This window comes from Buteo buteo, chromosome 18 (assembly GCF_964188355.1).
Source record: "Buteo buteo chromosome 18, bButBut1.hap1.1, whole genome shotgun sequence".
Taxonomy (NCBI): Eukaryota; Metazoa; Chordata; class Aves; order Accipitriformes; family Accipitridae; genus Buteo; species Buteo buteo.
In genome coordinates this window covers 27886019-27908523 of record NC_134188.1, presented here as the reverse complement: position 1 = coordinate 27908523, position 22505 = coordinate 27886019, and the positions used below count along the sequence as shown (strand labels likewise).

The window sequence follows — 22505 nt, the reverse complement described above, 5'->3', positions numbered from 1 at the left end:
TGGGCAACTCTGGGCAAGGCTCACTGCTCATGCTAACCAGATCTGCAGAGCCCTGGAGCCCAAGGCAACCTCCGCATGTCCCCACAAAGGCCAGGGTGAGGGATCTGTGGTCATCTTCCAAGGGCCACGAGGAGGTGGGACATGGTCATCTCACATCGACATGGTTTTAGGGCATCTGGAGGACCTACTGCTAGGCTGATGGGTGTCCTCTGCTCTGAAATTCAGCTCCCAAAGTAACCCTAAAACCCAGCTGGGCAGTGTGCGAGGGGTGGAAGGGCAGGAGTGTGGGATCAGCCTCCCCAGCAATTGGGGCATGAGCTCTACACCAAGCTTTGGTCTCCTCCAAGATGCCCGTGAGCTCTGTAATGGATGGAGACCAGCACCACAGGTGGAGGGATTGCTCAGGAGGAGGGTGTCTTTGCTCTGGGACTCAGGGATGGGGCAGCCAGCGATATTCTTGGTCCTGTCATCATGTATATGCATGCTTGCTGGCCACACTGGTTACTTATCACCAGGGAAAGCCTGTGCCTCAGTTTCCCCATCTGTTAAAGGTGCGTATGGAGCAAGTACCACCTCCACAGGAACCTAAATTGAAACTATGCCAGTGGAATGAAGCAGAACAATTTAATTGCCTTAGCTAGTTACATCTCCATGTTATTTTCCCACTGTTTACAACAGCCAGGGAATCACTTTGCATGTTATCACATTTTGCTGTCTTGGTTTCAGCTGTGGGGGCTCCTCCTCACTTTTGAGGACCAGCCTAAGAAATGGGGTGACAGCAGCAGGACGGAGGCTCTGGTCCAGTCCGGGTACTGCCATTGTTTCCCCTGTGAGCCCCAGGAGATGCTCTACAGGGAGGATGGAGCTGCTGGTGACCGCATGTCCCCATCCTGCTCCACCAAGAGCTGATGAGGTCCTGAGGGATAGTGGACACCTCGGAGCAGGTGGAGAGCGTTTCCCAATGGAGGTGGGTGCAGGTCTCCAAAGGCCCCCTGAGGTATGATATGTCAAAGGAGAAATTCATTGGCTTCAGAGCCTGTTGACTATGGAGGAACTCAACTTGTTGCCAGGTGGAGGAAATGAGGCATCACTTGGCTTTTGGTGGAAAAATACCAAAAGCCCAGTGAATGCTGGGGAGCCACGGCATGGATGGAGCAGGGGGTCCCTTGGTGCTCAGGGTGGGGGCATGCCTGTGTCCTCCATCCCTGCTCCCCTGTTAGCAGGTCCTGGGTGGCTTTCTTCCTCACTGTTGGGGACTTATTGCCAGGAGACCTTGTCCATGTGAGCCCAAGCTTCAGCACAGCATGGGGGATTCGCAGAATAACTGAGGCTGGGGGGTCATCTGGGGTCTGTGCTCCAAGTCTGACCTTCTGGACCTCTGCCCCAAGTCTGCTCCAAGCCTGACCTTCAACAAGGTCAGGCTGTGTCAAGGACAGCCTTGACTGTCTCCAGGGATGGAGATTTTCCTGCTCTCTGGGCTGTCTTCCAAGGTTTGACTACCCTTATGGGATTTTTTTCTAATATCTAATGGAAGTTTCCCTTTTTGCAACTTGTGACGCTGCTTCTTGTCCCACACTGGGCACCTCCATCTCCACCTCCTCTGCACCATCCCAGCGGGGAGCCGCAGGCAGCAAAAAGCCCCTTGGCCTTTTCCTTTCTGCTGCACACCCATGTCTCAGCCTTTCCTTCCAAGTCCTGAGCTCCAGCTTGGTGGCCCCTCTGGGCCCATCTGTCACCCTCTGCCTGGTCCTGGGAAGCCCCAAACTGGACCCACTGCCCAGACATGGTCTCACCAGTGCCAAAGAGAGAGCAGGAATCACTGCCTTGGCCCTGCTGGCTGCATTCTTGCAAATGCCACCCAGGGCATGGTTGACCTTCGCTGCTACAAATGCACCCTTCTGATTTGGGGGCAACTTGTGGCTACCAGCTGCTTCCATCTGGCCACCTCAGCCTTGCCTGTTGCACTAGGCCAGCATGTCCCAGAGGCAGGGCCCTGCACTTGTCCTTGTTGAACCTCTTCAGGTCTCTCCAGCAGCCCTGCCTCCAGCAAGTCAACCATGCTCCCCAGCTTGGTGTTGTTCCCAAACTCGCTGAGCATTCTCTATCCCATCATGCAGGTGGTTACAAGAGTGATGGACGTTGTTAAAAGAGCCCTTGGACATGCCCTGGTCCTCCAGGTCTCCCTGGAGTGTGCACAAGAGGGTATCAGAAGTGCAGCTGCAGTGGGACACTGCATCTGTGGGACCGACAGCCCGCAGCCAGGAATTGGATTAACTCATCACATCCCTTCTCCTCGCAGCTGTCCAATTTGCTTCCCGAGCAGTTCATGGCATTTCGTCATCAGGCAAGAGAGAGGAAAAGTGATCGGGAGTTTACGCTTGGATTTAAGAGGAGTTTCATGCTCCTCATGCATGCGTGTCGAGGTCTTGTGGGGTCAGCTTGGCACTGCCTTACACTCTGCCAAAGTGCCAAATCTAGCTCTTATGGACATCACCTCAAGACACAGCAGCATCTACATGGCCAGATTTAGTCCTGCTTTTAGAGGACAGCATCTAGGCCATGTCCCTGTGCCACCCAATGACACCCTCGTTTGGGGTCCCTGTGCATGGGCTGTAGCCAGGTGTCCCCAACAGGACAGTGACGAATGAGTGGACCTTTGGGGAGGAGCGGGATAAGGGGAGGCCACGGAGGGCTGACAAAATATGGGCAAAGCAAAGGGCTCATTTTGGGCTCAGCAAGATCAGGAGCAGGTTGGTCCAAAGGACCTCCCAGCCCTGGGCAATACCTTTTGCAACTGGAAAAGGGATGCTCAGGAGAGGAAAAATGCTCCCACGTCCTGGCAAGGGCAACCTTCACGCCCAGGCAGCGTTTTCTTCCCGACCTTGGGTGTCGAATCCATCTCACTCAGGGCACGGGGACGTTCTGTGCCTACAAAGTTCATCTCGGCTTGTGCAACCGTGGAGGCTACTCATGTCCTATAACCACTAATGTATATGCCAGATGCTATCCCAGAGCCAGGAGCTGGGGGTGTTAATGGTACAGGGCTGCTCAGGGCGTTCCCACGTTGCAGTTGCAGAGCTCCCTGTCGTGTCCCAGCCTGAATTGGGACCTGCCGCGATCAGCGAGCGAGCTGGGCACAGCAAATGAGTCAGACATTCTCCACAACGCAGCCAGTCCTGCATGACATTTTTTGGGAGTCTGGGCATGTAGAAAAGCAAACACCAGCAGCAAAATGTGCCTGTGAAGGCAGCAGCAGCAACAAGCAATGATGAAAACCCTCATATTGCATGTTTTAGATGCATCCATGCCGTGAGCACACCTGTAAGGTCTTGGGCTTCATGGCACAACTTTGCTCATGCAAACGCTGGCCAGATTGAGCCCTTCTTCTGAGTTTTGTTAAGCCATGCACTTCCAGAGGTGCATCTTCTCTCTATATGCTGAAGGGCCAGGATAAGGCTTAGCTAAGCTCATGTTTATGCCTCAGTGCTGGGACTTTCCGGATGTACGATCTGCATTTGTGAACAGGCAAAGTAAATGGATTAAATATTTCATGCCGTTAAAAACCAAAATAAATTCTTCTTTCATTTCCCCTATGACTCAGAGATGAAAACTCACTCTGCAGAGTGGCTATTGTGTAAGAGTGGGCTTGGTAAGTGGATTTTACTGTTTGCCACTGTAACCTATCAACCGTTCCTGGAGAAGAAAAAACTTTCACAGAGCATGAACAATGTGCTCGAAGCAGCAAAAACAATTTGCTCCAGAAAATAGCAGGGCTGGTTTTATGCAAGTGATGTATAAATCCAGCAGGCTTTCAACCAGCACACCTGAGCCCAGGTTTATTTAGTGCTGCTGGGAAGTTGTTGAACGAATTCACCTTTGGGAGAGCAACGTGAGGCTGTTCTTCCTTTTGTATGGATGAGAAATCAGCTCTAAAATTAGTATTTATATGGGTTTTATTGCTGCTTTCTGATGCTTAGGCTAAAAGCAGCAAGATGAGTGTGCTCATAAAAACCTCAAAACACTCAATATGTCTGTGTTTTTACATTTGGAAGTTAAATTAGGAGATTAGTTATTGTTAAAGCGCTTTGATTAGATCTGATAATTACAGCCACAATCTCTTTTCTCAGTGCATGGTCTGCTCCAGGAGAATAAAAGTGGCTGGGGCCATTTGGTTTATTTTCTTTCACAAATTGGGGTTTTCATCTCTCCACATGCCTCAAAGCCTCGCCCTCCAAATAAGATCATTTCACTGGCAAAGGCAAGTGGCAGAAGAGAAAGGCAGGCAGGAGTGGGGCTGATCTCTGCACCTTTGCTCATCTACAACAGGGATAAACTACTTTTTTCTCTCAGGCTGGTGCTTCGCAGTCACTTTGCCTTAGCGAGCACGATGCCTGACCACGGAGCATCATCTCTGTAAAAGACATGCAGGTCTTCGTAGAGAAGAGTTTAACAGGAATTAAATCAAAGCAGCTAGAGGCAGACACATCAGCACATTGCTCCCACCGTTTCTCCTTCACAGGGGAAGTTTCGGTTCCCTCCTTGCTTGCCAAAGCCTGGCTCTAAGCCCACGTCTCCCCCGCACCCACCCTCTCGAAGGAGCATGGCAGGCCCTTCCACAAAACGGGGAAAAAAGTGCTGAACTTGGCTCGCACCACACTTCCAGCTTCAAACCTAGTTTCACTTCCTTCCTAGCCTTGGCAGAGGATGGGCAGCTCCAAGATCTCCACCCATCCATAGATGGGCACCTCCAAGGTCCCCCATCCATCTCCTGATGCCCTCTCCTCCTGTCTCCTTCCAGGTCCTCCCTCTGGAGCAGAGTCCAGCCAATGACCACAAAGGTCACAGTTCCCCTTGGGTTTTCTTAGGAGCTTCATCTCTGTTTTCTTTCCCTGACTGGCACCCAGGGACAGGCCCTTCCTTGGAGGAGCCAACAGTCATGGGATCCCTCCCTGTAAGGATGCTCTTGGCTCCTGCAGCCTCTTGCCCAAGCAAGAAAAACCTTATACCACTGGATGTAATATTCAGTGTTGGGGTCTCACCCCCCTTTTGGGGAAAGACTGAAATAGAGGAAAAGGAATCGGAGAGTGACGTTTCCAAGAAATGAGAGAGGAAGGGATGTGAATGTTGCTGAGTTGCACTACAGAAGTGCTGTGGTCAGAAGCAGTAAAAAAAATTATAAGGAAGAAATACTCCTGGTCCAACCGTTGCTTCAGTGCTCAAGATGGTAACATCGTGCAAAATATGAAGCATAAAAGAAGGTAGGGTTGGGCTCATGGCCACAATGTCGGGAGGAGACTTGCCAGAGTCACCTTTCGTTTGGAGAAGGTGCTGGGAAAAGGTCCTTGCAGGATCTGAGGCTGCATCCAGACCCTAAGGCATGCAATTCCCCTTAGCTGAACAACAGCCGTTCTCCTGGGCTTCAAAGGTGGGAGTGTTTGGGGTCGGAAGGGGCTTATCCCCCAGCAGGACACTGCTTCTTCCTCCCTACAGTTGTCCCTGGCTGTAGGAAGAGAGGCGGAGAGGTGAAGCAGAGATATTAAGGCTGGTCAGGGTGAATGGAGATGTCTGCATGCAAAAGCACCGGGAGAAACATCAGTGCCAGGGTGGTGGGGATGGCCGGTGTTGATAACCAGGGCTGTGATGGGCCATGACCAAGTGAGGATCGCTGGAAACGGGCCATCTCCGTCCAGCCCAGGCAGTCACAGGCTGATACGGTCCCTGTGTAGACAAGCCCTTGGCGCAGAGCAGTGCCCTGATAACGAGAGGGTGCAGCGAGGTGCCAGCATCTCCACCGTCCCCCTGCTCTGTGGGTCAACCAGCTCTACCCACACCACTCCTGCTCAACACGTGTCTGCTCTAAAAACCATCCAGTGCTGCTGGTGCCATGTACTTCCAGAACATCTACCATGGACACAGAGAGCAATCCAACAGTCCCTTTCCCTCTGCAGCTGGCAAATAAGGAGGAGAAGGGCTTCCCACCTCTTCTCCCAGCCACACAACAGCCTTGAGCCCTGTTGAGCTCCTGGTCCCCAAAACTGCTCTCAGACACATTTTTGTAGAACGTCTCTCCAGGTGGTTATTTACCCTCTGTCCAAGAAGGACTTTTGCATGGTTGCTCTGGAGGGATCCAGGAAAACCTTCCAGCATGCTCAGCCCTCCCCACCCACTGCCCTTCGCATGATACCATCTACCTGCAGATAAAAATACCCGCGGTCCGAGCAGGCAGGGATGCATCCAGCCGGGAACAGATAACCTTGCGATCACAGAAATGTGCCCCAGCGAGTTTCAAGTTACACATTAACAAGAAACGGGGGAGAGCAGCGGTGACGCACGGATGGCCAGGGGAATTTATAGCAGGAATGCACACGTTGCTCCGCTCACGCAGAGGGGACGACGGTAGGGACAGCCCCGTCCCGACGTGCTCCTGCACAAGCCAGGGCCAGCAGCAGCAGGTCTCTGTGAGCTGGAGACACTGAGAGTGTGCCCAGGAAAGCAGGGCAAACACTGGTTTTGGGATCAGATCCATGTCCATCAGGCCAGAGTCAATTTAGAGTAGGAGTTTGTCAGTCTGACGACAGCTTGTAGTTCCAAGGAAGGCGTGGGAAACCTCCAAACGTGGAGGAGTTCTCAGAAAGCTGAGAAGATGCTCTTACAGCTCTGACCTTGCACCTCAACACAGGCACTGGTTGCTAAAGATATAAAAGCCAGCTGGAGATCTGCCATCCATGAGCAGCACCTCCATTTTTGGAGCCTGCCGAGGCCGTCAGCTCAGCCTTATCTCAGAGCAGGATCTCCTGGCCACCCTCTGAGCAGCTTCAGGGGTCCAGATTCATCATTGCTGAGCGTGCCTGCAAGTCCGCCTTATTACATTGCAACCACCCTCATCCTTTCCTGTCTTTTCTCACAACAAAGCCGGGCAGCTCGGAGAAATCCACACCTCCTTGACTTGTGAACACACTGCCTGGAGACAGCCAGACACATGAGCTTGGCTCTGGGCTCTACCATGGGGAAGGAGTCTCCAACATGTCCACCAGACTTCTCTCCACGGCCATTGTGCATGCAACCATCCTTCTCCCCAAATCACCCTCTGTTAAAAAGGGGACATATCTTGGAGGATGTTCAGGCATGGACATGGTAACCTCTATAGAATGTACATGGTGTGATGCCTTCTCCACCGTTGAAGGCATATTTCCTGCTATGGATGATGTGGTGGGGCAGCATGGAGGAATTCTGCACTGCTGAGCACACAGGACTCAAAGGCAATGTTTTAATTCAGAGCAACAAGCAGTTTTTCAGTGCCTGCCCTGATTGTCCCACCTACTGCACGTTGGTTTGCTCTGGAAACGCAGCCCCGGAGCACACAACCTTGGTTCTTCCCAAATGAAAACAAGCTGGGACATCTGTTCTGGGAGAGTCCTGAACACACAGCAACACCTTTTGGGGATTTGTAGCTCTGGCCCAGTGAGTGTCTCCTCAACCTCGTCCTCCTGCATGTACCAAGCAAGCATGGAAGGTTCTTACAATGCAGAAAGCATCCACAAGACCCCAGGGTCCTTCTGGTGCTTTAAAAAGAGCCAAGTAACATCATCATCTTCATATTTGCTGTCACACACCTCAACTCTTCGCAACTCCAGTGTTCCTCCCTGTCTCCTGCCTCAATGTCCTTTCTCTTCTTCCCTGGTCCAAGCCTCCTCTTGTCTCTCGTCCCTTCAGATCTTTTGTCTTTCCTTTCATCCCTTTTTTCTTACTGTCTCACACTTCCTTACTGCCATAATTTCCTGATGGTTATGTCAACCCCTTCGAGGTCACATTCAGGAAGGTGAAGGCCACTTTCCCAAAGACAAATTCAACAACTGCCTCTCAGGAGCAGCTCAGCAGGTGTGTCCCAACCCTGAGGACCCTGAACAGGTCTTCAGGTGATCTTGCTGCTCACTGGGATGTCCATGTCCCTGTCCATGTCCATGTCCATGTCATGTGGAAGAGTTTGGAGGAAAGAGGCTGGTGGAGGCTTGCTGATGCCCCAGTCCCTGGGCCTTGGAGATGACCCTCAGGAGGAAGGCTGGTGGCAGTAACACCTCAGATCCCATCCCAGCTCCACAGAAGTTATGCTGACGACTCCTGGTTGAACGCAGACATGCGTTCCTGGAGTTACACCCAGAGATGGTGAACGTGCGGGGCTGGGTCTTGGCAGAAGGCCCTGCACCCATCTCTGGTTGCCCACATCCCAGGGGTAGTGTGATCCACAACGTGAGCCCATGAAGCCGTGCCTGCTGTCAAAGTACTCCCAAACCTCAGGAGCATCATTGGATGGCTCTTGGAGACTATTCTTAAATTTCCTCTACTCCAGTAGCATTGGTGACCTCCTGCCTCCTGCTCCTGAGGTGCTGCTGGTGGAGCGCAGCTCCGCATCAGAAAAGCAACTGATGAATGATTGATGTGACCCCTTGGGGCTGTGCTCTGGGGGTCCGACTCCTACACCAGACCATAGCAGCCCCACAGATTCGCTCCCACCCAAAGGCTAAAACCCGTCACTGGACATAACCCTCATCTCCTCTCTTCGCCTCCCCCCATCTGCTCCCAGCTCGCAGGATGGGAGAAAACCGCAGTGAAAGGAGAGCGATGCGCTAGGACTTACCTGATTTACACCAGCAGAGAGGTCACCTCCATGTGAAAGCGCCAAGAAGTACCTCCTGGATAGACTTGGAAACACTTATGGTCCCACGCTGGGACGGGACAAAGGGCAGAGACGGCGTCCTGCTCCAGATGGGCAGATGCCTCCTGCGTCCACGGACCCTGATGTTCACGTCTGGTCACAAGCAACCAGAAAAAGAGCAGGAAAGCTGCCAGGTCTTGGAGGAAAACAAACCCCATAAACCTGTCAAGCATCCCTGCTCGGAGATGTTTGCTCTTTTGACGTGTTCTCATGGAAATTAATCCCAGTCTCACCCCTCCAGGTATGGTAAACATTGTAAGGGAGGAATGGGGAGAGGCCAGGACAGCAGAGCATGGGGAACAAAGCTGTTTGGGTGTACCAGCCTTCACCGAAATGTGGTGGAACAGGCCCAAGCAGGACGTGGCAGGGCTGTATGGGCTCTCTTCTTGCTCGGCCGGACCTCTATCCCCCCGCAGCCATCTCGCCTGCAGGATGAGTCGTTCCTCCCCAGTTTAACCTGGAGGAGGCTGATTCATCCCCTGGGCTCCTGAAGAGCCACTTCAAGGTTTCTTCAATTCGCACCAGGTTACAGCAAGCTCCAAAGAAGGATTTTTTTTCTTCCGCTGGGGAACACCAAAGCATGCAAAAAGCAAGAAATTATACAGATGCTTAAAGCACGCTCTGTGAATTTTATTTTTCCCAATCCGTATAATTTCCTGCTTTTTGCCTGCTTTATGAATCTTATTGTTTCCAAATCAACTTTTTTTTTTAATGGCAAAAAAATGAGCCGTCTCTGTTGCTTAGGTGTCACTTTTTGCCTTGCCATGGCTGTAGGACACGCACACCAGCCCGATTCACATCCGCATGGCACCCCCACGTGGGGAAAGCCTGGAGGCTCCATCACCAGCCTGATATTTTCCTTCTGACGGATATGCAAAGCCTTCTGGGTGAAAGAATGAAGAGGTGGAATAGAAATCAAATAATTAATTCAGGGAAATCCAGGGAAAACAGCCGCTGTGCTGGGAAACCTCTGCTGGGGCAGTGCAAGGTGCATGCCAGCATCATTGCTTGAGCACGTGGAATGCTTTGAACAGCGAAGGTGGGACCAGGACCCACCATCCCTCGTGTTTCACCGCATCCCGGGAAGCAGAGGGGTGTGAGGACCCCCCCCAACAGATGCTGGAATTACCCCCAGCCTGAGATGTGCACATGGCAAGGCATCTCCGTGGCCTCCAAAAACCTGTCCCCATCTTATCGGATCAGCGGCAAGGGCTGGAGGAGAAAGGAAGAGCTGGAATCATCTGGAGGCACAACATCTGGAGGCTGGAAACATCTGGTTCGGTGCCACCATGACCTTTGAAGCCCTGGGAGAAACACACAGAACAAAAACGCAGCCGTCAGATAATCCCAAGCTCAATTTTTGGCTTTACCTGCTGCTTGGAGCTGTTGGCTCCTGTACTGGCAAAGACACAGGCGGGGAAGAGAATGGTTGTGTCATCCCCCAGGATTTTATGGTTAATTATTACAGATAATTTTGTTTTTTATTTTTTTTATACTCTCATTTATTTTTTTCCTTTTGATTTTGTCATTCTTTTGTTCTTATCTGTCTATCTATCCATTTATCCATCTGTCTATCCATCTATCTATTCACCTATCTACTTACCTGTCTGTCTATAATATCTATTAAACTTTTTATTTCTTATATATTCATATTGAATATAAACGTATTCATATATATTCCTCTTTAACGTAAAAATACATATTCTTATACATTCCTATTTAATATAAAAATACATATTCCTATATAGTCCTGTGTGTATTCATATTTAACATACAAAGCTGACTTCCCCAGAGGAAGCAGTTCCCATATCATCTCCCCAGGACAGGGAGGACCTCGCTGACCAGCAACTGCTGCATGGGCAGCCCCCTCCCACCGCGGTTTCCATTGGCGAGCAAATCCTTCTGCCAGGAAAACTCCTGCCAGTTCAGCAGGCAAAATCTGCTTTATCAGCAACTGCTTGGATTTGCTGGTGGAAATGTTTCTCTGCTGAGGCTTTCGCAGCCAAAGCTGCCTCATGCATTAATCACCCTCCCCGTAGCGTGGGTTAAAACATGCCGGTTTTTGCTCTGAAGCGCATCCTTGCAGCCAAGAGTCCTTAAATGCAAAGCATTTTCCTTGCTTGCCTTGAGCTTTTTGTACTTAAAAAGGTTTAAACCTCTTCAGGGATTAAATTCAGATGTGAAGAATAAAGAGGCACATGGGGAAGCGGCCACTTGGGAGCCCAACTCCAAAGCGGTGCCTTTTACACCGAGGGAGCTGCGTGAGGATGGGACTCGAGTGAGCCTCCACTCCTTGGGGTTCATCTCCATATGCTGCTTTTATGGCCAGATTCTTTTTTTTCTTTTTTTTTTGGATGATGGAATACACTGCTATTTTCAGCTGTGGGTTGTCACCATCAGCTGGTATTTATTTGGCTTTTTGGGGTTTCCAACCTTTATGTCTCATCTCTGTTGGGGTTCCCTGGGCGTTATGTATCTCTTCGGGACCATATTCTGTACCCTCTTTCATATAACATAAAATAAAATAAAATAGAATAGAATAAAATAAAATAAAATAATACATAAAATAAAATTAAAATATGAAGTAATAATAAAATACAAGAATACATAAAATAAATTTTTTAAAAAAGCTGCTTATTCTGCTTGGCTTAGTGACAGTGTGACGAGATCCTGCCTTTCTCAGCTAATTCAATGTTGATCTCCCCCAATATCTCATGCCTCTCCTCGCTCTGGTGTGGAGCCCAAGGAAGTAGCTCCCTATTCCCACTGGCATATCCAAAGGGAAACCAGAGTATTAATGCCCTGAGCATCCTCACGAGGACTTGGTCCCTCCTGGAGAGGTTGCAGGGAGGGGATAAAACTTCGCAAACAGCCAGATTTACAAAAAACATTCCATAAGATTAAAAATCAACAGGGCTGACAAATTGTTTCCTTAACCGCTCGGAGCACAGTTGTGTTTTATTTCTCTCCCTCCATGGGATGTGCTGGCCAGGAAACCCCGGGTGGCTCCTGTGGCTGTTTCCATGTTGACTCCTTGGCGAGGTGACACGGGGCAAAGCCAGACTTAGGGTGAAGGTGTCGGGGAGCATCCACAGCTTGCTCTCCTTGGGGTCCCCCACCCTTGTGTCTGGTCCCCTGGTATTATAGAATCACAGCACAGTTTGGGTTGGAAGGGACCTTTCAAGGTTGTCTAGTCCAACCCCCCTGCCAGGGGCAGGGACATCTTCAACCAGATCAGGTTGCTCAGAGCCCCGTCCAACCTGACCTCGAATGTTTCCAGGGATGGGGCATAGACCACCGCTCTGGGCAACAGAACTATTGCCAGAGCCAGCCCAGGTGCTGGACATTGCACCTTGGTTGGGGACCCAAAGCAGGTTGGGACTGGGATCTATAACCCTATTTATTTGAGACAAAGGACAATCGTGCATGTAAGGGCACGACATGACATGATGTGACAGACAACAAAGCCACTACAAGGAAGATATTGAGGTGCTGGAGCGTGTCCAGAGAAGGGCAACGAAGCTGGTGAAGGGTCTGGAGCACAAGTTCCCTGAGGAGCAGCTGAGGGAACTGGGATTGTTCAGTCTGGAGAAAAGGAGGCTGAGGGGAGACCTGATCGCTCTCGACAACTACCTGAAAGGAGGGTGTAGTGAGGTGGGGGTCGATCTCTTCTCCCAAAGAACAAGTGCTAGGGCAAGAGTAAGTGGCCTCAAGTTCTGGAAGGAAAGGTTTAGATTGGATACTAGGAAAAACTTGTTCACCAAAAGGGTTGTCAAGCATTGGAACAGGCTGCCCAGGGAAGTGGTAGAGTCACCATCCCTGGAGATATTTAAAAGACGTGTAGATGTGGTGCTTAGGGACATGGTTTAGTGGTGGACTTGGCAGTATTAGGTTGACGGTTGGAGTCAATGATCTTAAAGGTCTTTTCCAACCTAAATGGTCTATGATTCTGTGATTCTATAAGCAGGAGGGTTGCACGGCCAAGAGACGTGGGGATGGGGAAACACACAGCCTCCCCTTGGCTTATGCAGAAGAGGGGTTCCCAAATGGAGCGTAGGTACCCCAAAACACTCGTTCCTTCATTCCTTAGGTCTCCCCCAGCTCCCTGCCACTGACACACGCAATACCTTTTTTGCTCACCATGTGGGATGGCATCTTGGATCCCACCTTGTTGATGGATTTTGGGAGCCACTTTCTTCATGAAAGCAGGCAGGCAGGCATGAAAGCTGCCCGCACAGGCATGACCTGGCAGCACGGGCAGATCCCTGAGGGAAGGCAGATCCTTTGGGATCTCATTTCCGCAGCAGGATTTGATAGGAAAGCCACCGGCCAGCTCAGCTGGAGCCGCTCCATCCCTGTCGTGGTTTAACCCCAGCCAGCAACTAAGCACCACGCAGACGCTCACTCACTTCTCCCCAGCCAGTGGGATGGGGGAGAGGATCAGAAGGAAAAAGGCAAAACTCATGGCTTGAGATAAGAACAGTTTAGTAGAACAGAAATGAAGAAGAAAATAATAATAATAATAATAATAATAATAATAATAATAATAATAATAATAGGATTGGAATATACCAAACAAGTGATGCACACTGCAATTGCTCACCACTCACCAAACGATGCCCAGTTAGTTCCCGAGCAGCGATCCCCCCTGGGCCAACTCCCCCCAGTTTATATACTGGGGATGATGTCACATGGTATGGAAAACCCCACTGGCCAGTTTGGGTCAGCTGCCCTGACCGTGTCCCCTCCCAACTCCTTGTGCCCCTCCAGCCTTCTTGCTGGCTGGGCATCAGAGGCTGAAAAATCCTTGACTTAGTATAAACACACTTAGCAACAACTGAAAACATCAGTGTGTGATCAACAACATTCTTCTCATACTGAACCCAAAACATAATACTATACCAGCTACTAGACAGAAAATTAACCCTGTCCCAGATGAAACCAGGACAATCACCACCCAGGACAACCCCTGACCTGGGAAAGCTCTTCCTCACCAGCACAGATGCTCATACCCCAGGAGCTGCTTATCCCAATGAGGACCACAATTTATTTTTCCTATTTTTTAGCCAAAACAGCTATACCTTACTTTTACCAGCTCATAACTCAGGTCCTTTTCTTGCTTATTTGCTCGCTGCGCTGTGCATCGCTCAGGGAATTAGGGATGCGTGACTGCTCCGAGGAATGCCGGGGGATTATTTGCTCATGCCCATCGCTGGGAGGTTTTTATCTCAATACCCAATTAACAAATTTCCCTCTTCTTGCCAATACGCAGCCAGTTCCTGGCACGTCCAGCTCCCAGTTTCGCAGTGATGGAGATGAACTTGGTCCTGGTTAGTGGGGGAGCAGCTCTAAGCCAGGGACTGGGATCTAGTTCCTGGCTGCTGGGCCAGGATCAGTCCCAGGCTGGGTTTTCCTCCTGGATGGAGGAGGAATTTTTCATGTCTTCTTTGGGATTTCTCTGGCTTGTTAGCTGGCAGGGAAGATTAACCCATGAGGAGCCAGGCAGCTGCAGTGGGTGCTGATCAAAATCCTCCATTTCCCCACGGAAAAGCTTTTTAAAAGACCTCAGCACACAGAATGGTGTCTGAAGGATACCAGTTCATCACACCATGAGTTGCACTTTGAGCATCCCCGACTGAGGGAGAAGCAACATCAACTCAAAACGGCCCTGTTTGCAAGCTGCAAGCCAATGCCAGTGCCTTCTGGAGCCGTAAATCTCTGCTTAAAGCTTGGCCTGGCTTCATGGAAATGTCAGGTTTCATTAGAAATGTTTCATGTGCTTCTTGTTTGGAGAAAAAGTAAGACAAATGACTATTTAGAAAACTATAAAAGTCCTTTGGCTGCATTTCCCTTTTTAAATGATGCTGCATCTCCCTCCTCAAAGATTATTTAACTAATCCAGCCCACCCCCTGCCATTAATAACTCTATTTCTGTAGCAGTGGATCCATTTACTTTATTGTTTGGTTTTTCATGGTGAATACGCTCGTTGCTTGTGGAGACCCTAGAGAACGAAGCCCTCAATAAACCTCCTGCACTGATTATTCTGAGAATATTAGGGGCTGAACCACCTCGAGCTATACGGCCTTAACTACCTCCCACCAATGCAAAGCAAATAAATACCACCAAAATTAAAATTTATCTCAGACTTTAGACACAGCATATCGAGGCATTGGTTTCTGAATATGCCCCGCGTTACTATTAACCCTACAATTGTTCCATCCTCTAAAAACCCATCAGTGGGTCCACCTTTCTGGAGGGCAGAGAGGGACCGAGCTCCCGTTAGCTCGGTGCAAACCTTCGTGTGATGCCTGAAATGAGCTGCAGAAACTCCCTTTTGCTCTTTTGGGCCGGTTGTCGGTTGAGCTGCTGCAACTCAGAGGTTATTTTCTGGCAGCGAGGAAGGTTGGAGCATGTGCCAGCAACATCTGGTGCAGCTGTATTAGCGGGTGGATGTAGCAGATGGGGGTTGATTGGGATGCAGGCCACCAAGCCAGCCTGGTAGAGGATTAATTATTATATTTCCAACATCTGGCCAGGAACTTTCTTGCCATATATGACTTAAGGAAATACCCCCCCCCCCCCCCGTTAGCTTCAGTTGTGATGTTCAGATTCAGCTGGGCTTGTCTATAATCACCTGGGTTTGCAGGATACTCAGGCGCCTTCAAGCCCTGCTTACATTTCTGTGATCAAAAAGGAGAAATCAAGGGGTAAAGGCTCAGAATATGCAGCTTGAACTCCAGTTATACCGTGAAAACAATTATTTTTGATAAAATACACAGCATTTAGACACTTACACTATTTACTTTTTGATCATCTTCATTTCATGTCTTTTTTCCCCCCAATTGTGATTATTATCAGTATGATAAAGACGTGGAAGTGCTATGGACAGCTACAAGAGGCAGATCCATCATGATTTATCACTGAAGATGCAAACTCCCCCGGGACCCACGTTGAACCTGCAGTGCCCCGTGGGTCAGGCTTCAGGGAATCTGCGGTCAAATATATAAAATTAAATTATTAATGGAAGAATACAGGCAAATGGTGGAAAAACTACTGCTGTGCATGATAGGGGAGGATGATGCATCTTTTTGCAGGCATCATACCTAAAACACTTCTCAGTCCTGCATGCAAAAGCCTGTGGATGATTTACGTCTGCGCGTGCAAAGGGTTGTGTGCACAGATACTACTTTGAGATAATTTAGGAGGAAACTCCTTCAGGTTGGTTGGAAGAATGAAGCACGAGATGCAAAACTTCTGCAGGACAACTCAGTTTTGGGGCAATGAGTTAAACACCAGGAGCTCAGCAGAGGTTGCATTTCACATCAATTCAGCGTGATGATTTTATTGCTGAGGAAGCAGATCGTTGCACGTTGCGCTATTGACTTAAGAATTTATCTCCAAAAACCCGCTCCCCCTGCAAGCCGTGGCTTCCAGAGCACCAGCTCATTTTTCCTAGCCCAGCAAAATCACTTTTTCCAACCCATTTTTCTACCCTCTTGCTTGAATGAAGCATCCTCTGCATCCCCCCTGAGTGCACCCCATTGCATTTGCTTGTCCTGGCTTTGAGCACCACGCTGCATGCAGGAGCTGCAACATATATATTAAAGAACAACTACACTCAATGCTTTGGTCTTCTCAAAGCACTTTCCCAGCTATACGTGGGTGTGTAGGAAATGCTTTGGATGCACTTAAACTTGCTACTGGGCATGGGGCATGGTCTTGCAAGAACACCTTCAGGGGTCTGCAGGTCATGTAGCTCAAATAGAGAAATGCAATATATTTTCACAGCATCTGTTGATGCACTGCTTCTCACTCATCATTTAGAGAAGGTTTCCCAGGGAGAATGGGTTAGACTAATTAGCAGCACTAAATAAACTAATAGCTGGAGGAGAAAGGAAAATTCAAGTTGCATTTTAGTTTTTTAAAGCGTTCAAGATGGTTAAAACATCTTTAAAGGCGAGGGGTCATTTTCTGGGAGCTGGAGTAAAGCAGTTCATCAATAATAAAGGCGCCGTGATGGAGCAGCAGCAATGCTGCAGCACTTGGGAAAATGCAATTATGAGAATTGCCTTACGCTCTGCAAACTGCCCTGGTAATTTGCTTAAAGGAAACATCCAAATGCACTTTAATATTTTCAAGATTTTATTGCAGCAGATCTAATAAGCTAAGCCAAACAACCTAAGTACTGGGATGGGGGGGAAGCATGTCTGATCAGGGGTTTTTAATTCACACCCAGCGAAACATGACATTGCGTGGCGGGGAACATCCTTTCTGCCTCCTGGGCTCTCCTGCATCTCACCAGCGTCTGCAACCCTCAAGAGCTCAGCTTCATTTTATTCTCCTTTGATTAAAAGCAACCTCCTGCAAAAGGCTTGCTGGCCGTCACGTGTTTGGGCGCTCTGCTCCCGGTGCGACGGTTTTGGGATGCGCCAGGATCTGGGTGCCAGCCCCAAGGGACTGCTCCAGTCGCCGTCCCCAGGGTCTGAGGGTGACGGTCTCTTACATACTCCAACTCCAGCTCCGGTCTGGCTCTTGCTGCCCCACTTTGCTTGGGCAGCCCGAAAAGTTCTGGAGGGAAGGCGATGGCTGGTTTTCCTCCAGCGCAGAGCACGTTGGGGTGTCCCCCGCTGTCCCCCGCACCCCAATCTGTGTGGCCGGATCCTGCGGTGGACTCGTGCCTTGGAGCCTGGGCCAATACGCAGCAGCATGCAGGTGATGGCCGTGGGCAGTGGTGCTGTGCACCCCCCCTGTACCCCATATGCACACCCCTGCACCCCCCCCTTGCACCCACCCCTGCGCTCCGTGCACCCCACTGCGCACCCTCCCGTGCACACTCTTGCACCCTCTCGTGCAAGCCCTGCACCCTCCTTGTGGACACCCCTGTGCACACCTCTGCACCCCGCTGTGCACCCCCTGGAACTCCCCAGCACCCTCCCTGTGCACCCCCAAGCTGCACCCCCTCTGCACCCTCCCTGTGCACCCACTGGCACCCCTCCCCTGCACACACCCTGTGCACCCCATGCACCCCCCTGTGCACAAGCTGCACCCCCCCTGCATCCACCCTGTGCAACCCCTCGCACCCCCCCTGCACACACCCCGTGTACCCCCTAAACCCTCCCTGTGCAACCCCTGCACCCGCCCTGAACCCAATCTGTGCACTCGCTGCACCCCCCGCCGTGCACCTCCTGGCACCCCCCCTGCACCCCCCTCTGTGTACCCCTTGGCACCCCCCTGTGCACCCCCTGGCACCCCCCCGAATCCCCCCTGTGCACCCCTGACCCCCCCTGCACCCTCCCTGTGCACCCCCCGGCACCCCCCCTGTGCACCCCCTGAACCCCCCCTGCACCCACCCTGTGCACTCGCTGCACCCCCCACCGTGCACCTCCTGGCAACCCCCCCGCACCCCCCTCTGTGTACCCCTTGGCACCCCCCGTGCACCCCCTGGCACCCCCCCCGCACCCTCCTTGTGCACCCCCTGAACCCCCCCTGCACCCCCCTGCGCACACCCTGAACCCCCCCTGCACCCCCCCGTGTACCCCCTGCACCCCCCGCCCCTCGCCCCGCCCCCGCTCTGCTCATGGCGCCCCCCAGCGGCCGCAGCGGGAGCCGACGCTCCGGCAGGGCGGGGCGCCGTTGGGGGGAAGGCGGGGGGCGTGTCCACCCCGTCTCTCTTTCCTCGCCCGCTACTCTATGGTAGCTGCTCTAGGCGGCTGGGAGGTCTCCCGCCGGTGGCGGGGCGGGCCGTTGGCGGGGCGCGCGTCCCCTCAGCGGGGCGCTCCCGAGCCGCGCTCCGCCGCCTCCTTTTATTTATTTTTTTTTTAACTCCTTTTCCTTTTTTTTTTTTTTTTTTTTTTTTCTTCCTCCCCCCCCCGAAGTCTCTCCTCGTCCCCGCCTTCCCTCCGCTGCCTCCTTTCCCTCCCCGCTCCCCAGGGCCCGGCACTCGGGACGCTGCTCGGCGCCCGCCCGCCCGCCGCTGCCTGTGAGGAAAAGGCGGCCTCACCTCCCCACCGCCCCCCCCGGCTTCTCCCCACCCGCCCCTCCCGCCGACCGGGACTCGCCCCGAACCGGGAGGGAGACGGTCTCTGCCCCTTCCTCCTCCTCCTCCTCCTCCTCCTCCTCCTCCTCCTCCTGCAGCGGGGGCCGCATCCTGCTGCCGAGGGGGAGGGAATTGATGTGGAGACCCAGCGCAGCACCATGCAGCCCCCGCCGAGGAAGGTGAGGGCCCCCCCCAGGGGGGGAGGCGAGGGGCTGGGGCTGTGTGTGGAGGAGGTGGGGGGGAAGGAGATGGGGGGGAAGGTGGTGGGCCGTGTGGGGCTGAGGACTGGTTTTTGGAGGGGGGGGGGCTGACTGGGATGGGGTAGGGTGGTGGGGCCTGGGGGTAGGGTGTGGGGGGGGTGGATGTGGGGGTCTGAGGGGACGGGGGGGGGGAGTGGGGACAGCAGGTTGGGCGCCGGGTGGGCTGTGCAGTGGTGGAGTCTGGAGGCAGGTTAGGAGAGGGAAAGCAAGTGTGAGGAGGGAAGGGGGGGTGTGGGGGGGCTTAGTGAGAGTGGCCGTACAAGGTGGGTAAGGGGGGAATGTCTGGGGGGGGGTGTTGGAAACTGGACGTTGGGGGTGATGGGTGGTGGTGGGGTGGGATGGGTCAGGTGTGGGAGGTGAGCTCTGGAGGCAGGACAGGGCATGGGGAAGGGTTGGTGAGGAAAGGGGTGCGGGGGGGGGTAGTGGGTGTTGGGGTGGCCGTGGTTGGGCCACCCCCATACCCAGTGGAGGTTCTCCAAATGAAGGAGAGCAATGGCTGGGTTGGGCTGGAAGGGGGTCAATGGCTGCAGAGGGCTTGGTTGCACGGAGGTGTTGAGACAAGTCTGTACCAGTTGTGGGGGGCTACCGGCTGTGTTTTGGGGGCTCAGCTGCATTCGGGTACTATGGTGGGTTGATGCCAAGAGCGATGGGTTGGCTGTCTTGGAGCAGAAGGTCACGTCTGGAGTTGATGCAAGGATGCAGGCTATCCCGGCATGTATCAGGAGCGCGGGCGAACAGGGACAGCCAAAAATGTGCAACATATGTGTGATGGGAACAATCTGCAAATGCAGCGGGGAGGCTTTTTTGTGTCCGTGCGGTCCATGGGAGTAGGGGGTGCTTTGCATTAGGGGCGGCTGGTGTGGGAAGAAGCGTAAGAAGGAATGTAGATTTGGAGAAAAGGCTGTTCCTAGTGTGCCTTGTCTGTGTAGGCAGGTTGTTATCTGGGAGACTTGAGCTGTAGTGGGGTCTTGAGCTGCGTGTAAGTACTGATACATGGAGATTTATGGGTTAGTTATTTTGAGGGTTGTATGCAGTGGTTGGTGTGTGGGGAGAAAGGGGGAGCTAGAGACGGCGAAGCAGGTCTCAGGATGGAGAGGCTGCTCCTTTACAGACACCGTGGAAGGGAGTTTTGTGGTTTTGAGATTTGTGCGCGTTACATATTCTTTGCGATGCTGCCCGATTAGGGTGGTTTGGGCTGTAACCATTTACAGTCTGATTGTCTTAGCTCGCCGTAGATGTTTGAGATTTCATATGTGATGCTGAGATTTCTCGATGAGGAGAGGAGATTGCAGGGGTTTGCCGAGTGGAGAACTGTATAGTAGCGACTAGGAGAGATTGGGAGGGGAGGAAGACTTGAGAGGGAGTGTAAACAGAAATCCCTTGTCATCCCCCCCAGCTCCCCAGTAGCCCTGGCAGGCAGCTGCAGTGAAGATCTCTCCTTGGTTCATTCCTGCCTCTCGACCTCTTGTTTTGCGGGTGGACTCTGCTTTTGTTAAACAGTTTTTATTTCTATTTTTGTTTGCATTTGGCGGCTTATTTATATTACATGTGTGTCATTCTTTGCCTATATTATTTCATTTGAGATTGTTTCCATTACGTGGGTCATCTGGTGTGGGTTTATTTATTTTGAATAGGGTTTTTTTCATATACAGATAAAAACAAAAACGCTGAAAGTTCATGTTAAAACTAGATACTTCTTCTGCTTAAAGTCAGGGGCATACATGTCTTTTGTATCATGTGAAAAACTTGCCTTTATATAATTTTGTGATTAAAGGGTGCTTGTTTCTGGGGGATTATTTTCAGAGTAAAAATTGAGGAGGCTTTTGCTAGCTGATGAGATCTAGGGTTTTTTTGCCTGACTACCGAAGAAGAGGGAGATCTGTGTCTTCTTGCTCTCTGAATTTTTCATCTCTTTCCCCCAATTATGGTAACTGTTTGGCATTTCTGTCCTCATGAATGCATAATGGCTTCAGCTATGCTGGTGATCGTTTTTTAGGCCGATACATGGATTCACTGTGATCACTAGAGGGCTTAAATGTCAAGACCTCTTGTTTTATAAAAACAAGAACAAAACCACCCCAAGGTTCCCTTCCAAAATCAAATAAATCCTGATACCTGTGCCAATGGTGCTGTCTGCCAGTTATCAAGTAGGTTCCCAAAGTATTGAAATTTTAGTTTCGTGATCACAAGGTTCAAAGGAAAATTGCGCCAATACTAAAAATGTAAGGCCAACCTTCTGAAGCCTTTTATAGAGGGCTCTTCTGATGTGATGCACAATCAGAAAACAACTTGATGTTTAAGTTATCTTTAAATGATGGCAATTGTAGGACAGTTTAATAAATTTCAAAATTGTGTGACTTGCACTGAAGTGCTAAATGTATACGCTAAAATTTAATTTTTTTCCCCTGTGGCCTGCTTTTTCTTTTTTGGTAGGCAAAACTCTTTTGTTGCACACAAACTATCTTCCCAAGTTTTGGAATAAAATTGCACTTTCGTTAATGGTTGGGCATAAGCATGAAGTTCTTGCCATGCGCAGTGTGAGCCTGCTGGGGTGACAGCACTTACTGAAATCAGCCTTTATGAAAGTTGTGTAGGGTTAAACTGCACTCTTAACTCTGCGTTTGAATTTTCCACTGAAATGTGCAATTTTAAAAGAGATGAAAGACACGCATTGTTTTTTTCATGTTGAAATTTGACTTAAACTCTACAGAAAATGTATGTGGTCTGTGGTTTTTTTGTAGGTGAAAGTTACACAAGAGCTAAAAAACATTCAGGTTGAGCAGATGACAAAACTTCAGGCCAAGCATCAAGCAGAATGTGAGCTACTTGAAGATATCAGGTAAGGTTACAGAAAATGCTACCAAAATTCCTTTAAGATCCGGTTTTTGGAAGAACATTTGAGTTACAAAACTTCAGGAACTGACGATGGAATTTCCTCTTTGGATTTCCTGCTTTTAGGCTGTTAAAGTTTTGACACAGCTGGAAATTATAACTGGAGCTAACACAATGCAAACCATTTTTTCTTCTCTTCAATGGGGGAAATGTTAAAAAAAAAGTCACAAACAACATACAAAAAGCATTGGTCTTTTCAGCAATATTTTTCTGTATAATAGACTAAGACTTTGATTTACTGGTTGTAAGATTGCTAAAATTATTAAAATATTTTAAAACCACTGATGATTTATGTCTCACTAGAGATAGCTTTGAACAGCACTTTTAAATAGATTGTATTTTTTACCAGAAACTTATAAGAAGCTATTTGCATTTATAATTTAAAACTCTGCACAGGTTAAGATCAATAGGGCAAATCTACATGACATCAGTTGTGGGGGTTTTATTATTCGTTTTACCTAATGCGATTGCTTCTCTTGAAGTTAAAAGTTTGCTTTTAACAAAATATGGTGGTAGTGGGTACCTGGTATTATACAGAGGATTAATCATTCTGTTTGGAGAGAATCAATTTCTAGGATGGGTCTTTTGTAAGATATTCACCAG

General features: G+C 50.5%; 1 protein-coding gene across 1 annotated transcript in view; it reads left to right on the top strand.

Annotated features, from left to right (window-relative positions):
• The first annotated feature begins 18268 nt into the window (after positions 1-18268).
• Positions 18269-22505, top strand: part of FCHSD2 (FCH and double SH3 domains 2) — a 162503-nt gene continuing 158266 nt past the window's right edge. Inside the window, exons 1-2 of the mRNA XM_075050264.1 lie at positions 18269-18929; positions 21752-21849. Of these exons, the coding sequence (XP_074906365.1) occupies positions 18909-18929; positions 21752-21849 (119 nt within the window). The 5' untranslated portion in view covers positions 18269-18908. The remainder of the gene's footprint in view (positions 18930-21751; positions 21850-22505) is intronic.